This window comes from Pseudonaja textilis, chromosome 6, assembly GCF_049901715.1.
Source record: "Pseudonaja textilis isolate UNSWEBS1 chromosome 6, rPseTex1.2, whole genome shotgun sequence".
NCBI lineage: Eukaryota > Metazoa > Chordata > Lepidosauria > Squamata > Elapidae > Pseudonaja > Pseudonaja textilis.
The window spans coordinates 24,613,327-24,625,457 of NC_141995.1; the positions used below are offsets into that span (position 1 = coordinate 24,613,327).

The 12,131-nt window shown below is 39.6% G+C and overlaps 1 protein-coding gene across 6 annotated transcripts in view; it reads left to right on the top strand.

The window, feature by feature from the left end:
• Positions 1-1,658: 1,658 nt before the first annotated feature.
• ZNF827 (zinc finger protein 827) overlaps positions 1,659-12,131 on the top strand; it is a 147,638-nt gene continuing 137,165 nt past the window's right edge. For 3 of the 6 annotated variants that reach the window (XM_026698117.2, XM_026698119.2, XM_087936060.1), the window contains exon 1: positions 1,660-2,241. In XM_026698117.2, coding sequence (XP_026553902.1) covers positions 2,199-2,241 — 43 coding nt within the window. In that variant the 5' untranslated portion in view covers positions 1,660-2,198. Of the gene's footprint in view, positions 2,242-12,131 lie in introns of all 6 variants that reach the window. The other 3 variants (XM_087936061.1, XM_087936062.1, XM_026698118.2) reach the window with 2 other exon arrangements.

Genomic DNA, 12,131 nt, shown 5'->3' on the forward strand with positions numbered 1-12,131 from the left:
AATAGGATATTACGGAAACATTAAGTCAAGGGATATGAATTTAGTGGAGCAAAAACTATACACAATTTCTGACTCAAGCGTACTGTATTGGAGTTTGCATGACTTTTCAGCACTGTTTCATACAAATGTATATAAAGTTTTAATAAGTGCAGAGTAGCAGTTTATATGTAATAGAAAGGGTTATTATATTTGTTGTTCTTTCAAATACACATGTTCCTATAATTTTTCAATTCCAATTTAATATAAGTGAACTAGGATCACCTTTGAAAACATACTTGTTCTACTTTAATGACATTTCTTCATAGGAATATGCATCAGGAAACCTGTGTTCAGAGGGTCATATATGATGAGTCACCAATGAAATGAAAAATCAAGCTTGGATGGATTTCTGTTGGATAGATATTTATTTGGTAGGTAGGTAAATTTTAGCGCAGTCCTTGACTAGCATGTACATCTATATCTAAAGTTCTACATAGTGTATAATATAAAAAATGATAATTAAAAGAAGTTAAGAGTTGAAAATGAAATAAAAGATGAGAAGAGGAAAGTATCAAGGAATGTAATTTTATTGAACAGTATTTGTTGCTTGTATTTGTTGTATTTGTTGCTCATGGTGATTATGGCATTTATATAGGCCTAAATATGGCCTGCTGACTGATACCATTCAGTCTTTATAGAATAAATTGACAATATTATTCTTTTTATAAAAGAAATGGCTACCACTGGCAAGAACAACTCCGAACTAGTGCAATGGTAAGTAAGGTTGCCAAAAGCAAGAATATAAAAAAAGAGAGCAGCCCATTAAAACACTTTTTGTAAAAAAATATCTGAGTCATTATTCACTTATTCACCAAGTTCAAAGTGAGGGTTCTGAGAAGCAACTTGTGCCTCCAATCATTTCACTTCCATTGTATTAACAAGTTTTGAAGTTGCAATCATCAAGTACACCTCAGCATGAATCTCTATCCAAATGACTGGAAGTTTAACACAAAAAGAGCCATTCTCTTTTCCAGTACTTTTGGGGGGATTTAATCCTTTTTCCATTCCTCCACCTGCACCCACCCTCTCTTCGGGTTTTGTCTTGATAGAAAAATGTATGGTTTTGTACAGCAGTGAAAGCCCCGCTCCCTCCTTTCGCGCTATTCATTGGGAAGGTTTCCATAAGGTTGCTTCCAAACCCGCATTTATGCAGAAATAAACTATAAACTCAGAAGTCAATGCGAGTGTACTCCAGCATCAATTATTAGGGCTGACCTAATCTTGCTCCACCCCTCCACTTCCATTCTTTACATCAAGAAATCACAAGGTTAATGTTCCTGTGTTGGCCTCCTCCGAAGCTTTGATTTATTAAAAGGGACCGTATTTGCACACACAGTTGGCGTAATCCAGTTTAGTTCTGTGATGAGCACCTTCCTTTCTCCACGCCCAAAATATTATCGCATCGACTTGACCTTTATAGTATTTCTCGGACCCTTTTATTTTGCAACCGACGTGGGACTCCCCCTCCCGTTCCTTCCCCGCAACGATTCTGTGAGGGGGAAAAAAATATGGGGGCGCATCCTGGCGGCGACCGCCTTTGTCCCCCCTTGAACCTCGCGAGGAAGAGCGCTCGCAGTTCGGTGTGTAAAGTACAGCCTAAGAGCCTGGGGGCACCTTCCTTCTACGCTCTGCCGTGTGTGCGTGTGTGTCTCGTCTCCTCTCTCTCCTTTTCTCCCTCTCCCTCCCCAGCCTGTGTGTGAGCTGCGAGCGCCGCCGCCGCCGCCGCTGCCCTTTGATCCCTGCATTAGTGTTAGTTAGGGGCTTGGAGACACACAGGGAGCAGCCATAGACACCGCCGCACCAGCCCTCGTTATTGGCACCGCGTATGAGCACACTCCTCTCCCTCGTCCATTAGATCCCTTTCCAATGAGGAATATTACGACCGGGGACTAACCAGGTGCACGACCGGGGGGCCAGAAAAGGAAAAGGTGGGGGAGGAAGGGCACGGAAAAGGGGAGCGGGGAATCCCTTCTCCTTGGCTCCAGGAAAAGCGGCTTTCTAACCGCCTCCACCCCCCACCCCCCCACTTGCCCACGAGAAGAAACCTCTGCTGGGCAGCTCCCCTTGCCCCGCTTTGTGCCTGCTTCTGTCCCTCTTTGGGATTTTTTTTCCTTTGGTCTCCCATTAAACCAAGGAGGAGAATGTGAAAAGGGGCGAAAATGCCCAGGAGGAAGCAGGAGCAACCCAAGCGCCTCTCTTCACGTAAGTGCTTCTTTTCTCTCTCCCCCCCTCTTCTCTGTCCCCCCCTACCTTCCCCCTTTCTTTCTCTGCCTGTCTCCGTCCTCCCTTTCTGCAGCCTCCTCCGTTGTTTTGTGCTTTAGTTTAGGGTTACAGAGGTGAAACTGACAAAGACAGCACCCGGGTTATGCCTCTTTTAGGTCTGAGCTAAGGCAGCCATGTTGGTGATGAACAGCCTTGTGCCCTTTTAATTTTCTCTCTCTCTCTCCTCTCTTTCTCTCTCTCTCTCTCCCTCTCCCTCTGTGTGTCTGAGTGCGTCTGTGTGAGCGCGAGAGGGAGTATGTGTGTGTGTGTGTCTGTCTTTCCCTCCTCTCTTTCTTCGCTCTCTTTCTAGCTCTTTCCCCTCCCCTTTCTTTTGATTGTGCATTTGTGTGCGTGTACGGACGGGTTTCTTTCTTTTAGTCTGAAGGGGGGGGTCTTTTTATTGGGGTGGGGAGTCGCAACTGGAAGGGTTTCTGGTGTCTTGTGCGGAATCGATTGCGAGGTCCGTCTCCGGCTAAAGGTTGCGGCTGGGCTGGTCGGCCTTGGAGCCGGGGAGGAGGCGGGAGAAGGCGAAGAGCAGCGGGGAGGGCGAGGCAGCGGTGGGGTGGGGTGGGGGGATAGGATAGAGGGACTCAGGAGAGTCCGGGTCTGCCGCTTTGCCGCCGCCGAGCAGTGCGGGAGGCGGGGGGGGGGGTTGGAGGGCGAGAAGGGAGATCGTGGCATGCGAGGTCCCTGCAGAGCAGCGGAGGTGGCGGAGGCGGCGGCGTAGCAGCGGCGGCGGCAGGCGAGCTGGAGTGTGCTTCGCCTCCTCGCTGCAATAAAATGAAGGGTCAGATGCAGCCTCAGCGAGCCAGAGGTTTCCGCGTCTCTGCCCCAGAGCAGAGCAGCAGAAGAAACCAGGAAGGACTTGAGAGCGCACATCGCCCCCACTTCTCCCCACCCAGCGCGGGCAGAGCACATACTACACCGCAGTTCCCCCCACAACATTCCCCGCCGGTTTGCGCCCCCCAATCCTCCTCTTCCTCCTCCTCAATTCTTCGCAAAGCAGTTAACTTTTTCTTCTGCTTCCCTCTGGAAGGGAGAAGTGACCGGGCATATTCTTTGCAGAGAAGGAAGAGGAAATAATATTCGGACGAATAAGATTTTAAAAGACCTTGAAAGCCACCCGGGGCTCCTTCTGGTTGGCCTCCAAAGAAAAGAGGAATGAAGGCGGGGGTGGATCGGAGGGGTCATTTCCCTCCCCCCCCAACCTCCCTGCCTCCGCACCGACGTTCAGTGCAGCCTGGCTTGGCCCCTCCCTGGCTGCGCCCCGAGGTTCGTAGTCGGCAGGCTGAACTGCTTATGTGTCAAAGCCACGGTCGGTCACCTGAAGTTCACCCGGGAGGGGGAGCCGAGAGGAAGGGAAAGAGAAGACTGTGGCGGGTGGCTGCTGAGGAGGGGCGCCTGCATGCGTGGGAGGGTGAGCGGCTGTGCCCTCGTCGCAGGGGAAGGGGCGATCGATGGCTGGTTCAGATGTATAATTAAACGAGAGTTGATAGAGGGAACGATTCCCGGGGATAACCACAACGCCCCCTCCCACCTTTTGCTCCCGCCGCTCTGTCCTAAAGCTCATAGCCGCGTCTTCCTCTCTCCTGCCGCCCTCCCCCCAGCCCAGCATACGGGATCAGCCTGGCACACATGATCCGGGGCTGAGGTAGGGGAAGGCAGGGCAGGGCACGGCATGGCACTCCTGGGGGAGCGCGCGCGCACAGCCTGCCTTTTCCTTGCCGCGTAAACTCGGGGCTTGAAGGGCTTCCTGTTTGACCCCTCCCAGCACAGGGCTCGATTTTTTTATACACACACACACACAGAGAGAGAGAGAGAGAGAGAGAGGGTCGGCCTCGCGATGTTAAAAGGAATCTATGTATAGTTAAAAGCCAGAGAGCCGTGCTCCTAGGAAAACCGAATTCAGGAAGCTTGCATAAGTGAGTTTCCTGAACCCGCAAGGGACTCCTTTTGCTGTTCCCCTATTTCTCTAGTGGGAGGGGGGAGAGGATGATAGTGATGCTTTGCAAGAAACTGAGAAAGAGAGAGAGACGGTTGTGTTTTAAAAGTGCCTAGTTGTGAAATACCATACAAGCCAACAGGAACACACGAGAATTTGAAATATAAAGTTGTTTTGTTTTTAACCGGCGTGTGTGTGTGTGTGTGTGTGTGTGTGTGTGTGTGTGTGTGTGCGCGCGCGCGCGCGCAGAAAGTCTGGGCGTACAGTTTGGAAGGCCTGTTGTGCTTGCTGTTGAAGAGAGCAGTGCAAGCAGCTGCAAAGTGCCCCGCTAGTGACCTGGCCCTGGCTCTGCTGCCCTTTCTGTCTGTTTCTCCAGGGCAGAGATGAAATTCTGTCTCCATTTTGGATCATTCAAGGAGGATTTGTCTTGCAAACAGGCAGTTTGTAGTTTTGCTTTTGTGTGTATCTGAATTTTAACTTTGTCTTCCTCCCCAGAATTGCAAATTTTATTGTTCACTCAGGCTAGCTGCTTGTAGACAAGTGAACATTATTTAAACTAGAAACAGTTTTTTTAAAAAAACGTGGCTTCATCATTCTCCAGCTTTGATGCTTAGTTTTAATACATTATAATGATTTTCAGACATGTATGCCTCAGAAGGAGAAAGTTGTGTTTAGCCTCATTTCTGATGAAATGTGAACTTGCCTTTGTTCTACATTTATCATCGGTACATTTTAGAAAATAAAAATGTTAATTTGTTATTGAGGCTTCCATAAAACATGAGAATTTGTTCATGTGTGTGTGAAACATTTGTAATGTTTGTTTTCAGTGGGAAATTTAGATAAATGTTCTTTGAAAAGAACCTAAGTATTCTACAGCTCATTATAAATGATGTTGAGCTTGCTTCTCAAAAACTAGCTATACTGAAGTTGAAAAAATTTATTTCTAATCAGATGTGTTTTAAAAATTAGTGTGTATTTTAAGCAAGAGAAATTAATAAGCAAATCCTAGTTTAGTATGTTTAAACATGTGGGAATAGTTTGACTTTATTTGTGAGCAAATATAACTAAGCATTTGGATGTTCTATAGATTCATACATATTTATTCCTCCAATATTGCATTTCAGAAATGTTGTGATATTGAAATAAAATGCTACCATATGATTGTGCTGGACTTTTGCAAGTGATAAAGTTCCTTCACTTTGTGAAAAGCTGAGATAAATACATGAGGAAGATTTTGATCTAAATATGTCTTTGAGAAAAGGTTTTATATAGCATAAAAATATAAAATGACAGTAATCGGAGAAGTAGAGAACATTATATAATATGATGTTTAGATAGATATATAGATGGACAGTCAGAGCAAAGGTTATCTTTTCTTTTGCAACTTCATCTCCTGGGATCAAATGAATTGATCCAGTAACAAGGCAGTTGTTGAAAGAAAATCTAAAAAGGGTTATTACTGATTCTCTGCAGAATTGAAGGAAATGTACAACTCTCAATTTCACTGCAGTTCTGCAAACCTGGGAAAAGTTGCAAATATTTGCAGTTTTACAGCTGCAGTAGCAAGCAGCCAGGTTCTACTGTGAAAAGTGCTTGGTTACAAAGAATACCGAAATGCTAACCTCTTGACTTTACAAATCACATTTGCTCTTAAATAGAAACAGAAGGAATGGCATCCCTGCAGCCAGGAAGGCTTCCCTTGAAACAACCAGATTTTTTAAAATTTCAGTTGGCTAAACCAGTTCACATATCATGAACTAAAAATAGGAGGGAATTTTATTAATATTCATTAGCAAGAGAGAGAGGAGCTAAAAGTTCTTACGCGGGTTCTCTATATTTTGGCAGAACTGAAGGAGATTGTAGGACAACTTCAAACTGTTTTGAGGGATTGGGGAGTGAAGAATAATGTGTTCTTTTGTGCTGTTCTTTTACAGCTATGTATTTTAATTCTATTTACTATTTTTTGATGAGGAAACATTTGATAATGTATGATGTTTCCACTATGATGTTTTCTTTGAACCTCCTATTTATGATTGTCTCACCCAAAAATGTACCTAAGATACAAAACCCCTCACAATATTTAGCATTTATAGAGAATATTTGATACACCTTTTAACAAGGAAGACTAAATTGGTATTATTGCTTCTAACTGAGGTTATGAACTAATGTTTTCAAATTATTTTCATTCATAAAAGTAGGAGAAATGAATAGGGAATTAAAACTATGCTCTAGAGTCTAGGTTAAATGTTCCCACTCAGATTTTTAAAAATATGTCTTATACCTCTATAGCATTGCCAATAATTATAAATGATAATAAATAATAAATGATTTTCAACACTGGAAATCAAAATAATAAATTGTTATAATTTTATTCTTACTTGTGGAGAAATTAGTTTGACATTATACCATCTTCCTTCGTACTTGGAATCAGATAGGGTATGAGTAGCAATGAAATGCAGGTAGTTCTTGATTTCTAATAATTCATTTAGCGACTGTTCAAAGTTACAATGGCACCGAAAAAAATAACTCATTATCATTTTTCACAGTTATGGACTTTGCAGCATCCCCATAGTCCATGTGATCAAAATTCAGATGCTGGCAACTGGTTCATATTTATATCTGTTGCTGTATCCCAAATAAATAAATAAAACAAAAACTTCATTGTACCTATACTGATGAGGAAAAAAAGTGCAAAATACACAAAATGACCACAGAAGCTAAGACGGCACGGGGTTAGGCACAGAGCAAGAGCTACAGTGTGACTAATGCATGACACTTCGTTTTGACTGGAAAGGGTAGCAAGTCACGAGGCAACTGATACCAACAAGTTCTAGCTTGTGTGTTGAGTACAAAACACATGATGAGTACCGGGACATTTTTTTTTTTTTCATAAAATGCACCAAGTACTATATGTGATTACTTTCAAAGCAGTCGAGTACCAAGGTATCATTGTATACAAGATCCCAGTTTTGCTCAAGTAAGTTATTCCCATAAAGTCACTGAGGAAGGATGGGGTTGTAGATGTCTGCTAGATTCTGCTTCTATGGAATAGGAATGGAAGTAATGTATGCATGCAAGAGGTCATTGTAGGGATGGAAGAGCAGCTAGATTGCTCAGGGCTCAGGGGGTCATATTGTGATGCAATGACTATAGGAAGAGCTGGAAATTTTTCTAAGTTTCAGGGGAGTTCTCATTTTCTGTTAATTCTATTTTAAGAGCTATGTTACATCTTGCTTCACAATGGAAGAAAATTGTCCTTTCAAATTTCAGCAAAGTACTCAAAAAGATGCTTAAGTTACAAAAAGGATTCTTGGAAGCTACAGACAGGTGTAGGTTATCCATTGATGCTCTAGAAAAATAATTGACAGGTGATAGAAGGTGTAAATGAAGGTGTAATTGGAGCTGGACAGAAAAGAAATAAAGAGTACAAATAGAAGAGAACAATTCAGTATATCCAATGAAATTTGAAAGTTTGGAGACTTCAGAAGTTTCATAGTATACAGAAGAATAAATCCAAAAGATTTGCAAAATACATTTCTGATCATATAGTAGCATATGAACACTCCTGGAAAAACACGCTAACTGAGAAGTGAGAATTTGCAGATATATAGCCTACCAGCTGTAGATGATGTGGAGATGCAAATAGGAAGGCTTAATTTCATAGCAACAATAAAGCGTAAATGATCAACTGAACATTGATTGCAATTTTAACAGGGTCACACAATATAACTTTCAAGTTATTCTAATTAAGATCAAACTTTGATTTCTAAATCTTAGTAATGTATGAGATAGTAAAGAGATCAGTGGAGTTTAATGGCTAAACAGTTGAATTCAGGATTCCCATATTTAAATTTATGGGCTTTAATGAGAGAAACTACTTCATATGTATATTCATAAAAAAAAATCCTACTGAGTATGATGGGGCTAATTCTCAGAAAATGGATACAGGATTACAAGATTGAGGTATATTATGTCTTTGCTACAATTTTGCTACTAATTTTGTGAATCACAGTTTACAGTAGATTACTTATTCTGGCTGTGCAAGTACTGTTCTGTTGGCTTTTTTTTCATACTGCGCTAGCTAAAACTATTATCTTTATAAGTTTTAAGCTGTTCACAAGGGGAAAAAAAACCTGAGAATGATGAAGTATATGTAAATAAGCAGCTTGGTATACAGCAATTATAACAGTAGAAATAATTTATGCTGCATAGCATTTTCCCTGTTCTAGTACACTGTTGGAAGTGCTAGGTCATATTTGTATTACTAATTATATTTCTATTTATCTTCATTCCTATATTCATATGTATAAGCCCATAATACTGTACGTGAGTATTGAACACTGAATTAAAGTGTAGCAAGTAGGAAATATCATGGATATATATATCTTTAAAATGGGCTAGGTGTGATGTAAGGAGAGACTGGTTGCAACTAGACAAGTGAACTAATTTCAGAAGAATAGATATGTTATTTCTCTTGGTAGCAAAGTTATAAAGTGGAGCCTTATGATTCCTATGCTGCAGAGCCATGATCTTGTGATGTTTTGTGACACAGATAAAATGTATTGGTCAGTATTGCCCGGTAATAGAGCCAGTTTGGTGTTATAGTTTGGTGTTTATACCTAGAAACCAGATGAATGTAAGCTAGCCAGATGACTTTGGGCCACTCTCTCTCAGCCCTAGGAAGAAGGCAATGCAAACCACTTCTGAAATCTTGCCAATAAAATGCAGGGATTGGTCCAGACAGTTGCCAGGTCTCAACACTGACTTGAAGGCATAAAACAACAACATTGCCTTGTGTTTTCATTATATTGAAAACAGCACGTGCAGATTGCGCAAACAGTGTTGTCTCTTCTTCAGCGTTCTCCAAATCTAGGAAGTTTTCTGAGTTTCACCTAACACAATGAGTTTTGTTTGAACAAATATGAGCATCAATATTTTTATAGGAAAATATTGGAATATTGAGAGTTTGGTCTGGTTGTTAAGGCACCTGGCTAGAAAGTAAGAGAACACGAGCTCAAGTCCAAAAAACTTGGTTAACCTTGGGCCAGTCATTCTCCCTTAGCCCAAATCACCTCAAAAGGTTGTTGTGAGGAAAATAGGAGGAAGGTATGTTGAATTAGTTCACCTTTTTGAGTAAAAAAAGGTGTAGCATAAGTAAATAAGTAAAAAAGCTAGTGTCAACACTTTCAAAATGATGCAGAATTGTGAACAGTCACCCAAGACTAAAGACAATAGTAGGAACTTTATACAATTGTCTCTGCCAGCTGAACTTTCATTTAGGATTTCAGAGTTCCCGAAGAAAAACAAATATCCTCAGTTCTTTATACTTTATAATATCTTGCTCACATATTAAAATTCATTTTAAACTTTGATACAGCTAATACATTTTGAAAATTACTCAGTAACAGTAGATATATTTCTCTCATGAGCAAAGTATCTGCTATTCATTAAAGCATGTACCTCTTTTTCTGTCATCTGCATGATGAATATGAATTAAAATGTAGCTGTTTAATGATCAGCATGCTATCCTGGTGCGATCCTCTCACAAGATCACAATCAAATCATTTTTGAAGCGTGCAGGTCTTTCATGCTTGATACATTTCGTATTTATCATTTTTATCATTTCACTTTTTAGGGTGCCAAATATAATACAAAAAATATATTGTGTAATCATGAATGTGAATCGGTTATTTAATATCACATGTTTCAAATGATATCCATATGCTTTTTAAATGATTGATTCTCATAGGCCTATCTGATTCTTATGTTTAAAACAATATAATAAATCCACATTTTGAAAAAATATGTATTTTTATATTAAGCTTTTTTGTTTTGTGAGTTTTGAAAACATTGATTATTTATGTCAACTTTTGTAAAGAAAAACAGTTTTATTTTAAAAACATTTTAGTATAATTTTGTCCAAAATTGAGTAATAATTTAGGGTTTAACAAATGTTAGAGTGTTGTTATTCGCCATGTAAGATTCTTAGTTTCCTTTGAGTGACATTTGGGACATGGTAGAGATGTAAATGAAGGTAAAGTTCAAGTACTGACTCTATACACAACTTTGGTAAGAGCCACAACTATGTCCAGGGAAACGGGGAACAGAATGAATGACAAAATCACTCAATTTTTAAAAGGTTTCCCTCCCCCCAATATGTCAGAATGGGAGGACGGATTAAGAAATGATATAAAACAGAAGGATTAGTCAATTTGGAATTAACTATTATTAATTTCTATAATTGAATTAGAACAAACCCCACAACTAGAAATAAGAGCATGACTTACCACAGAGGGCTTTTGGGGAGGTCAAGGGGCTTCCAGCATAAACGATTTATAAAGTTATGTTTTCATTTTGTAAATAACGTGTAATACAAATAAAACTGATGGCTTTGTTCTTCAATGTGCCTAGTTTATGCTGCGTAATTTGCTAAGCAATGTAAATAAAAAGTTAGCTGTAGTTATATAACCTGTTTCATTGTTATTGGCAAGATTGGGCCACTAAAGCTTATTACAGGGCCATGCTTCCTAGAATCTAGCTTTTAAGGACTATTACCTATGAATCAAAATGTCATATATAGCTATATTTATCAAATACTGATCAGACCAATCAGATTCCATTGTATATTAAAACATTTGAGTTTTTAGAACCAATACACCTTACAAAACTAAAATGTAATACCAATGTGCTTTTGCTAAATCTTTCCATTGGTACCTCTTCACTGTTTCTGAACTATAAACAGTTACGAGTCCATGAGAATAACTTAATGCCATAGCTGTTGAGTTAGCGTAGGACACTTTAGTAACAGACTTCGTCAAGTACTTTTGACAGTTCACATATCTTATGTCTGTTGCAGCACTTCTGTCTATATGTTTACAGTCCCTCTTAGAAAAACTTGAAGTTTTGTGAGACAAGATTTAGTTTGGCAGAAGCTTCCTATGACTTTTTTTTTCTCTATGTTGGGTGATTTTCTTTTTTTAACAATTCTTCTGCTACTTTGTCCAAAATGGATTTGTTTGTTTATTTAATTTATTATTTTGACTTAGATGTCGCCTGACTGCAATTGCCTTTGAATAACTCAAAACAACATAGCACAAAACAGCTAATACCATTAAGTGACCTTTAATTTCTTCTAGCCTTCCACTCACTTTTTAAAAATTGATACTTATAGACTATTTTCTAAGTATCAAGAACAAATTAAGTTATCTTTGTTAAAGATAAATTGTGCTTTTAGATGACAATCAGCAATTTTGTGGCTGAGTTCCTTACATTCTGGACCTGTATTTAGTGTAACACTGTATGGACTTGAAGTCTTCTTGTTTCATTTTCTTCTTAAAATGTATTAAGCATTTTTATGTTGATTTTATATTTATTGTTATTTGATTTATTCCCTAGAAAGTCTTTGTATATATGTTTTTCACTGATTACTTGCATTTCTTTTTTTAAAGTTTTAAGATCCTTTTTGTTTTCTTTTTTAAGCAAAACATTTTAAAGGAACTCTTGCCTCCAATACAGTACTTACGTTTGCTGCGCCCACAAGAGTGATGAAAAACACAAGATTAATGCCAGTTTGTGTGAGGTGTATGTAAGCCAAAGCAAGAAAGGGTTCCATTATGATTCTGTTCCAACTAACTTTAAACCTACTTTGTGGGGTATAGAGACATCAACATTCATTCTTTTCCTTTAATGCAGTTCTAAGAATCTGAAGGATGGGTGAAAGCACAAATATAAACTTTATAGAAACAAAGGGGAAATAGTAGCCCCTTCTGAGATTGAACATATTTTAAATTTTTGGTAAACACAGTCTAATTAATTCCTGTTGAATTGGAATGGCATAGAAACTTAAATAAAGTATAACTTTCACCGGTTAACTATTAGAAGCGGATAG